This window comes from Dendronephthya gigantea, unplaced genomic scaffold, assembly GCF_004324835.1.
Source record: "Dendronephthya gigantea isolate DGI-Jeju-01 unplaced genomic scaffold, DenGig_1.0 000093F, whole genome shotgun sequence".
Classification (NCBI taxonomy): domain Eukaryota; kingdom Metazoa; phylum Cnidaria; class Anthozoa; order Malacalcyonacea; family Nephtheidae; genus Dendronephthya; species Dendronephthya gigantea.
The window spans coordinates 842,602-858,430 of NW_021163103.1; the positions used below are offsets into that span (position 1 = coordinate 842,602).

General features: G+C 35.9%; 2 protein-coding genes across 4 annotated transcripts; both read left to right on the plus strand.

The window, feature by feature from the left end:
* The first annotated feature begins 96 nt into the window (after nt 1-96).
* LOC114533635 lies at nt 97-6,821 on the plus strand. 2 transcript variants are annotated; one of them, XR_003688081.1, is made up of 7 exons: nt 97-214; nt 1,552-1,616; nt 1,866-2,646; nt 2,815-2,901; nt 2,978-3,022; nt 3,282-4,391; nt 4,507-6,821. XR_003688081.1 is itself a non-coding variant. In XM_028555207.1 (6 exons), the coding sequence occupies exons 2-6, from the start codon at nt 1,557-1,559 to the stop codon at nt 3,623-3,625; spliced, it is 1,317 nt and encodes a 438-aa protein (XP_028411008.1). In that variant the 5' UTR covers nt 97-214; nt 1,552-1,556; the 3' UTR covers nt 3,626-6,821. The 2 variants fall into 2 exon arrangements, 1 of the variants encoding a protein (XP_028411008.1); XM_028555207.1 differs by having other exon boundaries at nt 3,282-6,821.
* A 696-nt stretch (nt 6,822-7,517) lies between these two features.
* LOC114533615 (elongator complex protein 2-like) lies at nt 7,518-15,621 on the plus strand. Of its 2 annotated transcripts, none has more exons than XM_028555179.1 (24): nt 7,518-7,961; nt 8,994-9,084; nt 9,449-9,519; nt 9,615-9,747; nt 10,222-10,305; nt 10,395-10,459; nt 10,550-10,616; nt 11,006-11,161; nt 11,333-11,428; nt 11,498-11,598; nt 11,716-11,844; nt 11,996-12,052; nt 12,147-12,245; nt 12,700-12,801; nt 12,903-12,974; nt 13,045-13,114; nt 13,230-13,337; nt 13,426-13,483; nt 13,573-13,645; nt 13,740-13,926; nt 14,409-14,527; nt 14,662-14,780; nt 14,943-15,038; nt 15,211-15,621. In XM_028555179.1, the coding sequence occupies exons 1-24, from the start codon at nt 7,830-7,832 to the stop codon at nt 15,344-15,346; spliced, it is 2,421 nt and encodes an 806-aa protein (XP_028410980.1). In that variant the 5' UTR covers nt 7,518-7,829; the 3' UTR covers nt 15,347-15,621. The 2 variants fall into 2 exon arrangements, with proteins under 2 accessions (XP_028410980.1, XP_028410978.1); XM_028555177.1 differs by having other exon boundaries at nt 7,519-7,961; nt 11,330-11,428; nt 15,211-15,620.
* Nucleotides 15,622-15,829: the final 208 nt, after the last annotated feature.

The following is a 15,829-nucleotide window of genomic DNA, read 5'->3' on the forward strand; positions in this document are numbered from 1 at the left end:
GAAATAATTACATTTTATGGAAATCAGTATGTAAAAGAAGGATTATGTAACGTCATTCTGGTGGATGGAAATTAACGGTGGATTTATCTCCAATTACGCACTGGATGATAGCCTTTTTTATGACGCAATATATTTTCGCAAATTTTTTATAGTTTATACGTTAGAACCTCAGAAGATCCAACGTTAGAAGAAGATTTATTAAAGTAATTTGCAGGTTAGTGCAAAGATTTAGTTATTGTTGCGGTAAAAAGCTTACGAGTTTACTAAAAAGTCTACATTTTGGTGTTTTTTTTCCAAATCTATTGTATTTTGATTTGTGTGAATGATCAATGATGAGCTCAGCAAATTTTGCGAGCAGCTATTATATTAAATTTTGGTTTATAACATCGATTTATGCAAAGTTTCAACAATATTGACCTTGTTTTGTAATATTTGTGGAATATTGGAAATTATCAAAGACGGAAAAGCCTCTCAAAATGTCACTGTACAATTTTCATTTTTCACGCACTTAAGTAAATTTAATACCACGTTCTAGAAAATCTTCGTTTATTAAAAAGAGGGCACAAATATACCTTGACGCTTGCAAAAACATGTTGATTGTTGATGGAAGTGGAATGGAGAAACATTTCAAAACATTTTTAAGAATATTTAAAAAATTAAATGAATTCTGTTTTACCCAAAATAGAAGTATATAAACCTTATTGACAATATATAACTAATATAAGGCCAATATAGACCTTATGCATTGTTTATAATCAGACCACTAAAACAGAGCAGAAAATGGTACAGGCTAGTGAACTCTGGTAAAGGAGAGAATGATGCAATGGCAGTAAATTAGTTTTGTTTTGAATTAAATAGCAGACATGGCTGTAATGTTCCAAAACACCTGCCCATGTTCTAAGCACAAACAAAAGGCCCTGGGGACCAGGACATACAGGAGCAGCTTAATTTTTGCAACAACAAACAACTAGAACAAGATGTTTAGGCATTAGCTGCATGACACCACATTTTGTATTAAATACTGTAATCAGACATGTCTGAAATATAGACATATCTATACTGGTATTCCGGTATGTATATACTTATCCTAAGGCTAGCAACTCTCTGACCAAAAATATAATGCATCATACTATTGCCTAAAAAATATGCTACGTCGGTTAATCGTTTTGGTCACATGACTTCATGCTATTGTTATCCATTTGTTCTAACTCTGAATTTAGGCATGAACCTTATCATGCCATGAGAATAAATGCATTTGGATGAACATACAGCCAAGGAAAGGCTATGGACAAGGACATATACGCTCTTATGTTGTAGACACAATTCCATCTCAAGGTGGAGAGTATACAGAGAGCTTTCAAGCGATTGCACATAGATTTGAATTTAGTTTGGTATATTTCAAGGTGTGCATGCAAATTGCCTGTTGGAAGTTTGGGAAATTCCTTGACAGCTAGTAGAACAAATAAATATTCACTGCAAAATTTTATTCATAGAGTACATAATAACTGATATGCTCAGACTAATGATAAATACTACTTTTTCCTTCTCTAGCAAATATGGCAAAGCAATTTTTGATACAAATACTAACTGTCGCTACAATCTTCCTTCTTATTGGGGTAAGTAAGCAGTTAGGTAAGCTACGTATTTGAAGTTTTGGAGGCAAGTGTGTTTCTATTTAAAATGATTTAGGCTTCTCAGTATTTGTTACATCTGATTATATTTTAACTCACAGACCAGCCATACTTACTATTATGTCAATTTTTTAAGCTGAGTTTGGCTATTTATTTTTTAAAAATTAATAAAATTGTCACATGATTTTTGAAAATTAATCCAATTACTCACATTTATATTGTTATTTATTTTAGATGTGTGTTTCATTTCCTCACTACAGAGACACATCTACTCAATTGGAAAACTGTGATAAAAGTGTCCCTCACATTGTTATCATAAATTCAACTGATGGAAGAATATTAAATTGTCACAAATGTACCTTTTGTCAACAGGGCTATGGGTTGAGCACTCCATGCAATGGTCAGAATGTGAGCCAGACAGATTTAAATGTTGAGTGCAGGCCTTGTGTTGCTGGTGTGAACTTTTCTACTGGTGAAATGATTCAATGTCAACCCTGTCAGAAACCATGCCCTAATGGAATGAAGATTGAGGGAAAATGTGAGGTGATAGGGGACAAACGAACTTGTAGGAAGTGTGAAATATCAAATTGGTACTATAATACAACACTGGAGACGTGCTTGCCTTGTGTTTGTAAGAACATGACAGCAGAAGTAAAGCATATATGCATAAGATTAGGCTTCAAGTTTGATATGCAATGCAAGCATATTAATTTTAGTGATGACTCAACAAGAAACACATCAACAAACACATCAACAAACGTGCCATTTTATCCACAAAACAAAGAAAGAGATAATTGGAGGAAACCATTGATTATAACAGTTGTCATCATTGGTATAATTGTTATCGGGATAATTGCATATTGTTGCTGTATCAAGGGATCCAGAGAGTTATGTATTAACCATCCCTGGTGTAGCAAAGACACAATCTGCTGTATATTCTGTTATAACCAGAACACAAGCAGACCACCATCATATCATTCTGATATTGGTGAAGATAGACGGGTGTATAATAATGGTATGTTTGTTCTTCATTGCACAAAATAGTAAACCCATTTTGCAAATGCTTCAAGAATGTATTTTTCACTTTGGTTTGTAAAATATGTTTGTTTAGTAATGCATAGGCTTTAATTTTTGTGTAATAAATTCATATTTAATTATTGAAAAAATCTTCGTTGTCAATTAGGTTGTGCTGAACAAGTTAGATTTCTTCGTCAAAGTTCCTGCCCTGTGACGCAAAATGAAAAAATGGTAGTCAAGGGCAGTCCTCCTGGTAAGCTTTTATATTTCTTAAAATTGTTTCACATTGTTTCATATGATAATATATGAAGAATCTATGTTCATTATAGTAAATCTTGAACAACAAGATGTGAAATTTTCTTTGAAAAGTACAGGTATTTTACTAATTGTTTTACTTGATATTTTTCATTGATGGAAATATATTATATTTCTTTTACATATAGTTCTGTAGTTGGTCAGTGGTGTTATTTTCATCATTACTTTTATTGTAATATTGTGGTTTGCAGGCAAATTTTTTCTAAAATTCATGCCTGCATGTGCTCCCCTGTCACAACTTGCATAGTTAATATCAGAGTATCTTTCTCAACAAACTCTGGCATTATTCTAATTTGGTAAATTATTCGGACATTTTAGACTGTGAGCAAAAGAAGCTGAAATTCTTTCAGATGAATTCAGAGATCTGTCGTGAAATATGTCAAAAACTTAAGCAGAACATTCAGACAGGCATGGGTTATCCAACTCTTGCTGGTTTTATGGGGTTTTCAGCAGACAAAGTTAAGAGCTTTGAATGTGAAGGTGATGTGTGTGAGAATATGATGATGTGTTGGAGCAGTTTGGATCAAACAAATAATAATGTGTTAAAGTTGAAGGATTTGGTGGTCAGATTAAAGAGGGATGATATCTTGGAATTGCTTAAGTCTGAACTAAAAAGAAAAAGTTATGAATGTGGCTGTCCTGAGTGTATGGTGATTCTGTGACTTGGTAAGATCAGTCAATTAAGTCAAACTACAGTTTATAAAACACATTGCTTACTAGAGCTGTTAAATATGTAAGTAGATCAAGTACATTATATGTCTTGTAGATGTTTCGGGCCGTTTTGGGGATTATATGATGTAACGTACCGACCCGGCGGACCCCCTATGCTATTGAAGTCGTAAACTGCGTCGTTACTCGATTATACCTCATATATTGGTTTCATTCGAAATAAATTTAGCGGGCCCTACTAAAAACCGCCCAGGACTGAAGAAAAACCGCCCGAATTTTTCAATAGTTCGCTTGAATTTGATTTCACATTCCCGCTCCTTTGGGACGTTGATGTTTTCGCCTTTGGTGTGACGTCATAACGTAGGATACGACTATTTATCACACGTTATGACGTAGTAATCACACGTTATGACGTAGTAATCACACGTTATGACGTAGTAATCACACGTTATGGCGTCACACGATTTGGACATGACGATTTCACACACTAATCATTAGCCAATCAGAAGCTTTGACTTCTTTCAAATGAATAAATAAAAAAATTATTATATGGCAAGCGTCATTCCGGTGAAATGGAGCTCAATGCTTGGCTGAGAAGAATTTTGAACGGTCCATTACTTTCCCGTAATGGACCAGCGTTACCGGCGATCCATTACGAGATGAAAAACAGACAAATTCTGAATGAAAAAGGCAAAAATAAATGCTGAAGAGAAAATTTAATTGCTTTTGAAATTAATGAGACGTCTCCAGACAGTTTAGGTTTTGAAATTAGTGAGACGTCTCCAGACAGTTTAGCCTTTAGGTTTTGAAATTAGTGAGACGTCTCCAGACAGTTTAGGTTTTGAAATTAATGAGACGTCTCCAGACAGTTTAGGTAAACTAAATGATTCAATATTCTGTTTTTGTTTTGTGCACGAATTCACGCATTTCTAGGTTTGTTTCAAGTGCAAATATATTACTTATTGTCTTATATATTACTTATATATTACTTATATATTACGCCATATAATAAACTTTTTTATTAACCTTGCTTGCTCGGTTTTTACCGAGAATATCGGACCTCAATCTTTTTGTACAAACCTCGCTTTTCGATCTCGGTCTGTTCAAAAAGACCTCAGTCCGATATTTCTCAGTAATACAGCTAAATATTTTTTACAATAGAAAATATTGTTTTAAATTTCATTTCAGCCTGCTAATCTGTGCTAGCTAGTCGCGAATGTTCTTGTCTGACCAAGCATTATAATCGCTTCAGGTTTCTGTCGGGCGGTTTTTTTAAATCTCGGACGGTTTTTCTATATTTTTCGGGTGGTGTCGGGCGGTTTTTAGTACGACCGAGAACTAGCGAGTGATTGTCTGCCCTGAGGCTGTGTGTTTTATCTATGGTTTTATGAAAACTAATGCAGCGAGCAAGATTACCGACACGATTCACACAAATATGTGCTGGCCGCTTCTCAATCTCAGTGGTCTGAAAAGTGAAAACCATTTGGTTTACCATCCTCGTCCCCAGGGCCTTGCTCTCCACATAGGAGAGCAACGGAGCTAGGCCCTAGGGACGAGGATGTTGGTTTACTAAAAAAAATGCAGTATCCTCTATTACTTGAAGTTGGCATCATGCTTATAGCTGTATCGAGACACCTGAGAGTGCCGAGTGCGGGGAGATTCGTCGAATGCCCGGGGTGAAAACATAATTGTATTGGATAAAACTTGAATGTTTATCAACCACTATATGATTATTTATTCGATGCCCGGGATGAAGATTTTGGATGTTTCTTGTAATATATAGCATTGCAAAATCTTGTATCTTCCATGACCCGGCGACTCCCGAGCATTCATGGAGATAACACGTTTTTTGAATGCGACAACTTATTATAAAGAAGTGTTTTTTTATCGAATGACTAGTTATTCATAGTGTTAGTGTAAAAATTCAAATTTTATCTTATACAATTATCCTTTAGTTTATCACATGATTCCACTCCAGTCCCCAGGGATTCCACTCGAACAAGTAGTGGAAAAAATATTAATTTAAAAAAAATACGTTTGAAAATACGTTTTGGGCGCAAGTTGCAATTTGATGTTATTAAAGGACCTGCAATGCCTGAATCATCACTTTGTAACTTACACACAAAACAACGTTTATCGGATCAGAGAAAATTATTTTCTTTCAACCTTTCTTTAATGTGTCGTGTTGTATGCCATGTATGGCGCAACCGTGTATTTTGTTTGGTTAATTTACCAGGCCAATATTAGATCGGTTACAACCAACACTCCACTTTTGCGTTTTTTTGCACGTGCCAACTTTTAAAACATCCCAAGAATCAAAGTCTATAGTCTATACCTCAATGTCAGCATGGCCGTTTATCGGCGTGTTCGCACGTGCAATATTAAAACGTGAAAGTGTGGATATCAGCGCTAACTAAAACAGTGTTATAATAATAAGTATATAATGAGTACAGTATTCATGTGTAATGTTTTATTCACGCAGTTGTTCACGACGTTATCCATAGCAGGCTAATGGATAGAATGTATGAATATTGGCTTTGAGTTGTAATCTATGTAATTTTACCAGTTTACTACATCATCAACTGTGCGTATTTTGTAACTTTCACAGCATTAACAGTTATTGATTGCAGTACGACTGTCCGTAATTTACTTTTCGTAACGTTTACGTAAAGCTGGTCTTGTAAAGTAATCGTGACACAAAGCCTTCAAAGACTTCATTTGACACGTGAATCAGTAAAATGGTTATACAGTTTATGGTCAATCTAATATAAATGGGAAAATGACTTGTTGCCGCCATGCAAGCCGTCGCTAGAAGCTTAATTGGGGGGGGGAGTAGTGCATATTCATCTTATGATTTCATCTTATGCCCGACTGATTTCTTTTGTTAGCTATTGTTTCTATGGTTGTACGAACGTGAATATATGAATATACACCCCACAATTAAGCTTCTAGCGACTGCCCTGGCGCCATGCAAAAAAGGGTCAATACATATATCCAATAGGAACGATTTAGTCATTTACTTTCGATCATTATCAGCAACACTGTCCCAACTTGGCTGGATTTTAGAAATGTAATATATTTATAGATGGTACATTGCCAGATTAGTTTGGTTAGGATTTATGTCACTTATTGTAAAAGTATTAAGAGTTAAGTTGCTTTAACAATAAATTGATTTGTGTTTCAAAGTTTTTTTCACGCATATATTGGGATCCTGTCAATCAGAGGGCTTGCAGAACCATTAACCATTTTTTTCATATTGAATAGAAACGGAGTGAGTCACTGTGAGTGTTGCTGCCAGATATTTCTTCATTTACGATATGTTTTCTAAATATAATGTTCTTGCTTGATTTTATTTTGAATACTATTCAGGCCTTCCACTCAGTGCCGGGGCGTAGGAACCTGGGGGGACGTGCCCCAAACTTTCAAAGTGGTGGGAAAAGTGCTCTTATTGCATGACCAACATTTGCATGCCCTTCTGCAAGTTATGAGCTTTGTCAGAATAAATATAGTAAAAATTGTGGTAGTAACCCTGCTTGCCGATATTTGCGTAAAAACAGGTAGAAAATGTGGATGGTAATGAGCAAATATTTCACTGTAAATACTGCCACTTTTAGATTTTCATTTAGACTGCTTAGCCATTAGCCTTTTTACTCCGCCTGCGTATGCGCAGCGGAGTCTTAAAATGCCATGGTCTTTTTTCCTTTTCGTCGTTTTGGGCGACAGAAATTGGCATTTCTACAGGTAACCCAAAACATTTTGACCGAGAAGCCCTGGGTTACACGGTCCACGGATGAATTAGGTACATCAGTTGGCATGCAGGCGGAGTGAACGCCTTGAGCAGGCGTCTTGTTGTATAAAAAAGTGCCTCTGGAAGCCTGAGCCCCGAGCAATAACTTGCTTCCTACGCCCCTGTTGCGGTTTAACAAAGAATTGGGAAAAATCGGCAAAGTTAATAACAAAAGCTGAAAAACAAAATCAACATCAACTACCGTCAGGCATTGCGCCCCAGACAGTTCACCACAGTTCCACACATGATTTGAAATCACTGATCCTCTGTAAAATGAAGTATTGCAATGGTTTTGGTTTAGAAATTGATTATTCGAATCTTCTCTCGTTGATCTTCTCCCACGTTTTTACGGCATTGCCGGCATATACCAAGAACTATTTGAATGGAAGTGTGTCTTATTACTACGAATAATGGCAGACAGCAGAGTACAAGAGAAATACATTAGTGTTGGTTGCAATAGAAATCCATATAGTCTTGATTGGGGTTCAAATGGTTTGGTTGCCTTTGGAGCTTCGAAATCGATCGCGTTATATTTGCCAGAGGTATGTTGGATAGAGTTTTCATTTTTGATTAATATTACTACACTCGTAAAAATATAATATCTTGTAGCAAGTCTGATCACAAGCTGCAACAAGATTTGTTTGCACTGCTTGTCCCAAGCTGTTGACAAGATGGGACAACTTGTTAACAAGTTTGTAACAAATTTGTAACAAACTTGTCGAATCAAAAGACTTCCTACAAGGCTGTTCCAACAAGTCTGGTATAAACATGATGTAACAATATTGCTATCAATAGTGCTGTCAAGTTCGTAATCGTAGCAATGTTATTGTATCATATTTCTATAAGACTTGTCAGAACAATCTTGTAACAAGTTTGATAATGCCATCGGACTTGCTATAAGTTGTTAACAGCTTGTCCCAAACTCGTTACAACCAATTGGAGCAAGCAGTGTGAACAAATCTTGTTGCAAGCTTGTGAACAGACTTGTAACAACTTGTGCATTTTTTCTGTGCTCACAGAACTGAATTCTGCGCATGCAACTGAACTCTGTATGTACTGTGGGTGAGGGGGGGAGGAGAAGAGTGGCTGTGGACCACAGTGACCTTTCTTTCTTTATGAAAAAAATTCTTTATAAAAAAAATTCTGGGACTATTCATGAAATAGTCCCAGAACTATAAATTGCCCGGTTCCAGTTCACTTTAGTAGGGTGTGCTGGACAGCAGATGACCATAGGGTGGGATACAGCAACAGCTGTAAGGGATAAGTCAACATGAGATAACCAGCTGCTTACAGTAGATTGTCACAGCCCAAGAACACCAAAATAATCATAATTGTGTAGTGAATTACCAGGCATGCATGGAGTGGTAAACCACTGGTATAGAATCTCTGATAACTTGCATATTCTTCATATATGCATTTCTTCCAAATGGTCCAACAATAATCCATTGCCCACTAAGAACGTTTTATAGAATAATATCCTTATTTAAAATTGAATTCTATAAATTATAAGTTTTCTGGTTTTGGGGCCATCTCTTATATCATTTGATCTAGAGCATTTATTTTGCCTGTCATAGGATGAACAAGATGCAGGAAGGATAAAATGCTTGTTAAATGGACACAGGGAAAGAGTAAATTGTGTCAAATGGATTTCCAAAGAAAACCTTGGTAAGTATTCAATATGTACATAACATACACAACAATGAGCCTGAATTTTATGGGGAGGTGTGGGAAAGTGCACATCCCCCCTTTTGTTGCACCTTTACTGGGAATATATACACACCGTAAGAGTCAAGCACAATGCCCCCCCCCCTCTCCTCCAATGAAAATTCAAATCACATAAAGTTCTTGCAAGCAAGTTTTTAAGTTTTAGATTTTTACACCCATTAAAGAATATTGATAGTGAAAAGCAGCATCGTTATATTTCCACCTCCCCAATTTTCATATTAAAAAAGCTGTGACTGTAAAATTTACTATAATGGCCATGTAACATTTTTTATTGCTTCTGTGGAAGAAATTTTAATATTTTTAGGAAATGAAAGTGAGCTAATATCTGGTGCAATTGATGGGCAAGTTATAATATGGGGACTAGTTGATGGCAAGGTGTGTTAAATTTCAATAATTATAATTATGCTTTAATTTTAAATCTATTAAAAAGAACTGAATGCATGTGAATATTTTTCTGTATGTATTGTTAGTGGGATCAGTGTGACACACTGAGTGGCCATAGTGGAGCTATTATTGCTGTAACAGGAATTTGTGTTCAATCACGAACTGTTGTTGCAACCTCATCTGCTGATTCATCTGTCAAAATATGGAATAGAAATGGAAGTAAGGTTCTATTAATCAGTGATTAGAGCTGCTTCTGATAAATTAATAATTGATTACTTTTTTACAATCGATTTTATGGGAAGTTTAATTTCAGTGCCAAATTGTTACAAATTAGCAACAATGAATGCCGTAATGCCTCCAATTACCAATGTCCAAATATAAAATAAACAGATGTGACAAACTTTATGATTCAGGAAGATTCAAAATGTTTATACTGATACTGACAGGTATAACCTATAACCTTAAAAACATTGATAAGTGAATGTTTTTCCATTGTGAATAGTTTAATTATATATTTTTACAAGGAGTAATCTATTACTAATATATCAAACTAATATTCTGTAGGTGCATTTCTAGCTGGTACTGTGTGTTAGTATGAAATGGTTGTGGGCAATCACTAAATAGAGAGCATTAAGTTAGAGTGTGTTTCCTGTAGCAGAAGTATTTGAATAACACATGTCATATTCTTTTTAGAGGTATTTGAATTTATTGAGGCACTGAATTTTGATGGGGAATTCACGTTTTCAATTTTTCTCTCAAACCTACCCGGAACTAAAAGTACAGTAAATAAAAAGTTGCTCAACGTTTTTTTTCTATTTTCACAAAATTATACAAATATAGTTTATATTACACTTTTTTCTCTTTAGTTCCAATTTTAGCATGTGGTTGTGAAAATGCCACGGTTTACTTATTTACTGAAAAAGATTCCAAGGTTGAATTCTTATGAAATGGCATTATGGGTTGTACTGTATTTTTTGCAGTATCGTTCTATGTTGCAAGCACAATTTTGTTAATTTCATAGTTTATTCTCGCTCAAAAGCTACTTGGCCACGAAGACTGGATACGTGACGTAAAGCTTGCTCATTTAGGTAATTTTTTTGCATAGATCTAACACTAGCAGTAACATCGATGATTATGAAACTTGATTTAGGTAAGTTTCGAACTGCCATTCTTTTTATATACTAATAATAACCCCGCTTGTATCAGTCGAGTAAGAATACGAACAAAAAATATTTAAAAAGTATAAAAAATAATTAGAATAAAAATTATAGACTCCTTATGATAAAGAATGTCAAAGCCGTACCGCGTTCGTAAAACAAATTAAAAGCTCGCTATTGATTCGTCACGCCGCAAGTGACTTTCAATTGTTTATCACACATACGCAAAAAAGTACAATAAAGTTGACTTTCTGATGGGTTTCTGTTTTGTGACCCGGATTAGTATGTGATAATCACTGATCGCTAAATTTATCCTGTAGATAACGGTGACGTCATGTTAGCAAGTTGTTCCCAGGACAATTTCATCAGAGTATGGTGTATATCAAAAGTCATTGATCGTTCTGGTGAATCTAGAGAAATTGATGACATCATGAAATTGAAATTAACTTCAAACAAGTTTTCTATTACTTCTGAAGGTATGAAAAACCTTGATTGAGAAATTAGCCGTATCCTATTTCAGTCACGTTAAAAATTGAAATATATACGTCCAGAAATCAACGCTTTGCCATCGAAAATGTATGTGTGATAGAATTAGTGGGCCATTTTCTTTGTTGGGTAAACGCGATTTTTTTGCTTGAGGGAAGAAGACGTGTCTTTGGATTACTCGGCTGTATTAGAGACAATTTTATCAGGACACGAAGGATGGGTTTATAGTCTTTCCTGGCATCCAAAAATTCGTCAAGGTACATACATCATATATGAAGTATTAATTTGACTTAGTTTTCAGCCGTATTAACTTTGACGACTTCTAGGCAATCATTATCATCAACCTTTATGTTTGATGTCGTCTTCCATGGATAAAACGATTGTGATCTGGCGGTTTGATAGCGAAGCTGGAGTATGGATGGATGATGTAAGAAAACTACAAAGAGCTGTATAGAATTTTCTTTCAATAATCGTTGGCTGAGAAAACTTAGTCTGGCACTGCAAAAGATATTACAAATTGTAACAATTGAAGAAATTGTTTTAGGTACGTGTTGGCGAGGTCGGAGGTAATACCCTGGGGTTTTATGGTGGAGTATTTAATCCTACCGGTGAAAAGATCCTAGCTCATAGTTATCAAGGTTCTTTACAAATGTGGCAGAAAAACAAAAGTACAGTAAGTTTGTCTACAGTTATTTTTTAGCTGAAGGTACTTATAGTTGCAAGTTTTTTCTTTGTCTGTTCATAGTTATGTTTGATTGATGACTTCTAAGTCAGCAGGATTTTAATAACAGTTTAAAGTTGGGATGTTTTGCTTTCAATAATAGGAATCCAGCACATGGAAAGCAGTGTCAACTGTCAGTGGTCATTATGCGCCAGTCCAGGTATGTTTCAACCTTTCTGTGTCTGTTGCTTTAAGATATTGCTTGATACACTCTGTTGCTTTAGGATTTTGCTTGATATACTTTGTTGCCTTAGGATATTGCTTGGGATCCAGAAGGCGGAGAATTTCTAGTTTCTTTGAGTTCAGATCAAACCACCAGGATCCATGCACCTTGGAGAAGGACTGGGCACACGGTATCCTCTGTTTTGCGTTTTCGAACCCAGTAGTCAGTCAAACATCTCTCAAATTTGTTTAAGATATGATTTTCTGCATGATTTTTATGTTCAGTCGCACGCGAAGTGTCATACAGGGAAGTAGAGAGACAGAGCGCCCCTGCACCATTACGTGCACGTAGCCCCGGTCCTGTCCGGTATTTCGGACTTCGGTGTGAAATGGCTCTATCAAAATGGCACAGGCACCCTTATCATTATCGATATTGTCATTATCTTGCAGTATTATCTATAAATACCTCTATCCTAGGGGATGGCCATTGCTTCATATCTCATTCAAGAATTTAAAATGCACGCTAAGCTTTGCAGGAGCATTTTGGTTTATTTCCCCGGGCCCTTTTTTGCGATAAGCGAAATTTTATGTACCAAATATTTAAACGAATACATGATAATTTATAATTGTATATTTCTCTGCAAGACAACCTGGCATGAAATAGCTCGTCCTCAGGTACATGGTCACAATATGCAATGTCTCACAATGATTTCGAGATATTGTTTTGTTTCCGGAGCAGATGAAAAGGTAATGAAACCATTCCTTCTCTTTACATTCCATGTGCCGGAACTAATTACTTTGCTGCTACAGCTCGCCAAATAATGTTAATGTATTTTGTATTTGTGGAGGTTATACGAATATTTGAAGCACCGAAAGGTTTTGTGGATATGCTCAGCTCCCTGTCAAAAATCAATTCTAATGTAAGAAGTGAGATTCAATACTAATCTTACCTTTGATGTAACACATTTCAAGTTGTATATCTTTGTGAAGGAAGTTGACTGTCAACCTCTGGGCGCAAGTGTTCCCGTGTTAGGTCTTTCAAATAAAGCTGTGTTTGATGGTCAGTCAGTAAAATGTTTCGCTTTGTTGCATTATATATATAGGACATCATATCTTGCCTTATTTTGTTATATTGGAGGATTCGTTATTAAAAGATGAATGTGTTTTTTTCCCAGATGATTTGAAGAATTTGAAAGATGATCTGAATGACCCACAAAGACCAATGAAAGCTTCAGCATTTGCAAGTGAAGAACCTCCACCATTTTCACCGTTCGTTGTAAACGGTAAGGTGATATGTTTGCGTTTTTTATTAGCAAGAAATCAAAATAATGAACACTGTGCGTGTTTCTAGCAAATATTTTCTCTTCTTAGAACCGCCAACTGAGAATAATCTAATGCAAAGCACTCTTTGGCCTGAAACACAGAAGCTGTGAGAGTTGTTCTTTATTTTTACACTCTGAATGAACTCAAATCAACGATGTGTTTTGTAAACTGCAATTGTTTGGTTTTTTTTACAAGTTATGGTCATGGATATGAAATATTCTGCATGGCATATGAAGCACATTCTCATTTGCTAGCTTCCGCTTGTAAGGTTGGTATAAAATGGTAATATAATATATAATCGCTATAAAATATAATTACTGCTAGGAGACTGTAATACGACTTATTGAGAATGATAATTTTAGGCGTCTAAAGCTGTCCACGCTAACATCTTATTATGGGATGTATTGTCTTGGAAACAAGTTGGTTCTCTTCACGGTCATTCGTTGACTGTTACTCAGATGGAGTTTTCACATTCAGGGAGATATTTATTGTCTGTATCACGTGACAGGACGTGGTGTCTTTTTGAACGAGCTAAAGAAGACGACGAAAGTAATTTTATTCTATTATTTTGTTTTATTCAGTGTGGGGTAATGTTAAAGGCAGGGCCGTCGAGAGGGAGGGGGCAGGGGGGCATTTTGCCCCGGGGCCCCAATCTGAAGGGGCCCCTGACTTTAAGAAAGAACCTAAAATCAAAGCACCTTAAAAATTGTCGGGCTCGGTGTATTATTTGCACACTGGTCAAAAGTACGAGTGCAGGCATTGTTATTTTAATTTCTGAGATACGTTGATATTGTTTATAAAAAAAGTTTGTTTGTTAAACTTTTTCACATTGCTTTGAAGTACTTTATGCCTCCCAGATATTCAAAACCATGAAGTCAATTGCAATTTCGCTCGGCGGCCCTGTTAGATTGATTAACTAGTTCTGAACTATCGTTCATTAAAACCGGATAAAAAAAATTCCGCAAAATTTTTTTTATAAAAAACATCGTGGAAAACCAATGACCTGGATCTGCTCTTAAACTATTTTACAGGTCTGTTCAGATTAAAAGCAAAATACAACAAAAAAAGCAAAGTAATCAGCCGCGTAATTTGGTCATGTTCCTGGACTGTTGATGATCGCTATTTTATAACCGCTTCCAGGGATAAAAAGGTTTTTATTTATTAATTTGAAAAATCTGTGGAGCTGTAATCTGGCGACAAAAGAAGTGGAATCACCGCGAACACTTCGACCTAATAATCTTTATCGTGCACGAGAAGTAACAGCTTTCTATTTCTTTTTACAAGGTCGTAATTTGGGGGCAAGATGAAAAAAAAGAAAGCTGGGCTCAAGTAGGGACCCTATTGGACGCCGGCGAAGCTGTTACAGCGGTTGCTGCGTCATTGAGTACTTCGTTCTTTCCGAGGTTAACGTTTTCACTAAGCAGTTATTTAGCACAACATACTTAAGAACATACCGAGTATAACTTGGTCGAAGGTGGTCTGCTCTTATTTGCGAATAAGAAATACACAAATATATATTTATGAAAAAGGTGGTTCCAGCTTTTTTTTTATCTTCTTGTATTCAGTTATCTTGTGGCATTAGGAACGGAGTCCGGTGATATACGTTTGTATGAATGGAGTCTAGAGAGTGGCTGGAAAAATTGCATCGAAGAAGACAAAAAGTATCCTGTCAATATAGCAGTTCTAAATTGTTATACGTCCTATTAAATTTACCTTTAGAGTTCGTATCTTTGCTTGATGGTATCATGCAATATAGTTTTAGGTCATTTCACTAACTCCTATGTAATCCGACTAGAGGATATTGATATTATTGTATCTTAACCTTTTACTCAGAATACTTCACACAGGGACCGTCACAAGAATTCGTTGGCGACCTGGCTATACGGACACGCTTTTTCTTGCAAGCTCTTCAACTGATAATTGTGTCAGGATTTTTGAGGTCAAACTGCCAGGGAAGATACCAAATTGAAGTAATCTCACTCAGTGAGAAAAGGTGGAAAGGTTTCATATCGCAAGAGTCGAATAATGGAGAAAGACTTAAGAGTATCACGACTTGAGAGTATCGTCTATTTGGATAGTGAGTCTGCGCGTTTATGATCTGCATGCATACGCAATTATATGTTTATTCAATGAGAAATACTGGGATAGCACGGCTTACCGAACACCGAACCAACCAAGCAATAATTTATATAATATTATAAATATATATAAATCTAAAAAAACACAAATTTTGGACTTCTATGCCCTTTCTCAGTATATGAGCAACCCGTGTGAATGGCCTAATTTCTACTACATATAAAAGACAGACGAACTAGAAGACGAACTTGGGAAAGAAAAAGATAGTTCGTCTTCTAGTTCGTCTGTCTTTAAACCCGGACCATCCCTCAACACAAGTTAGTTATCAACATAGTTCGTCTACTATTTAGACGAATTTGAATGGGTAGTTCGTCTA

What these genes read in the sequence shown, in the direction of transcription:
- LOC114533635 (XM_028555207.1), top strand. Translation starts at nt 1,557, where the DNA reads ATGGCAAAGCAATTTTTGATACAAATACTAACTGTCGCTACAATCTTC. An exon ending in AGTCAAGGGCAGTCCTCCTG is followed by an intron (nt 2,902 to 2,977) that starts GTAAGCTTTTAT and finishes TGTTCATTATAG; the next exon opens with TAAATCTTGAACAACAAGAT. An exon ending in ATTTTCTTTGAAAAGTACAG is followed by an intron (nt 3,023 to 3,281) that starts GTATTTTACTAA and finishes CGGACATTTTAG; the next exon opens with ACTGTGAGCAAAAGAAGCTG.
- LOC114533615 (XM_028555177.1), top strand. Translation starts at nt 7,830, where the DNA reads ATGGCAGACAGCAGAGTACAAGAGAAATACATTAGTGTTGGTTGCAAT. An exon ending in TGTCAAAAATCAATTCTAAT is followed by an intron (nt 12,975 to 13,044) that starts GTAAGAAGTGAG and finishes ATCTTTGTGAAG; the next exon opens with GAAGTTGACTGTCAACCTCT. An exon ending in TGCATCGAAGAAGACAAAAA is followed by an intron (nt 15,039 to 15,210) that starts GTATCCTGTCAA and finishes CCTTTTACTCAG; the next exon opens with AATACTTCACACAGGGACCG.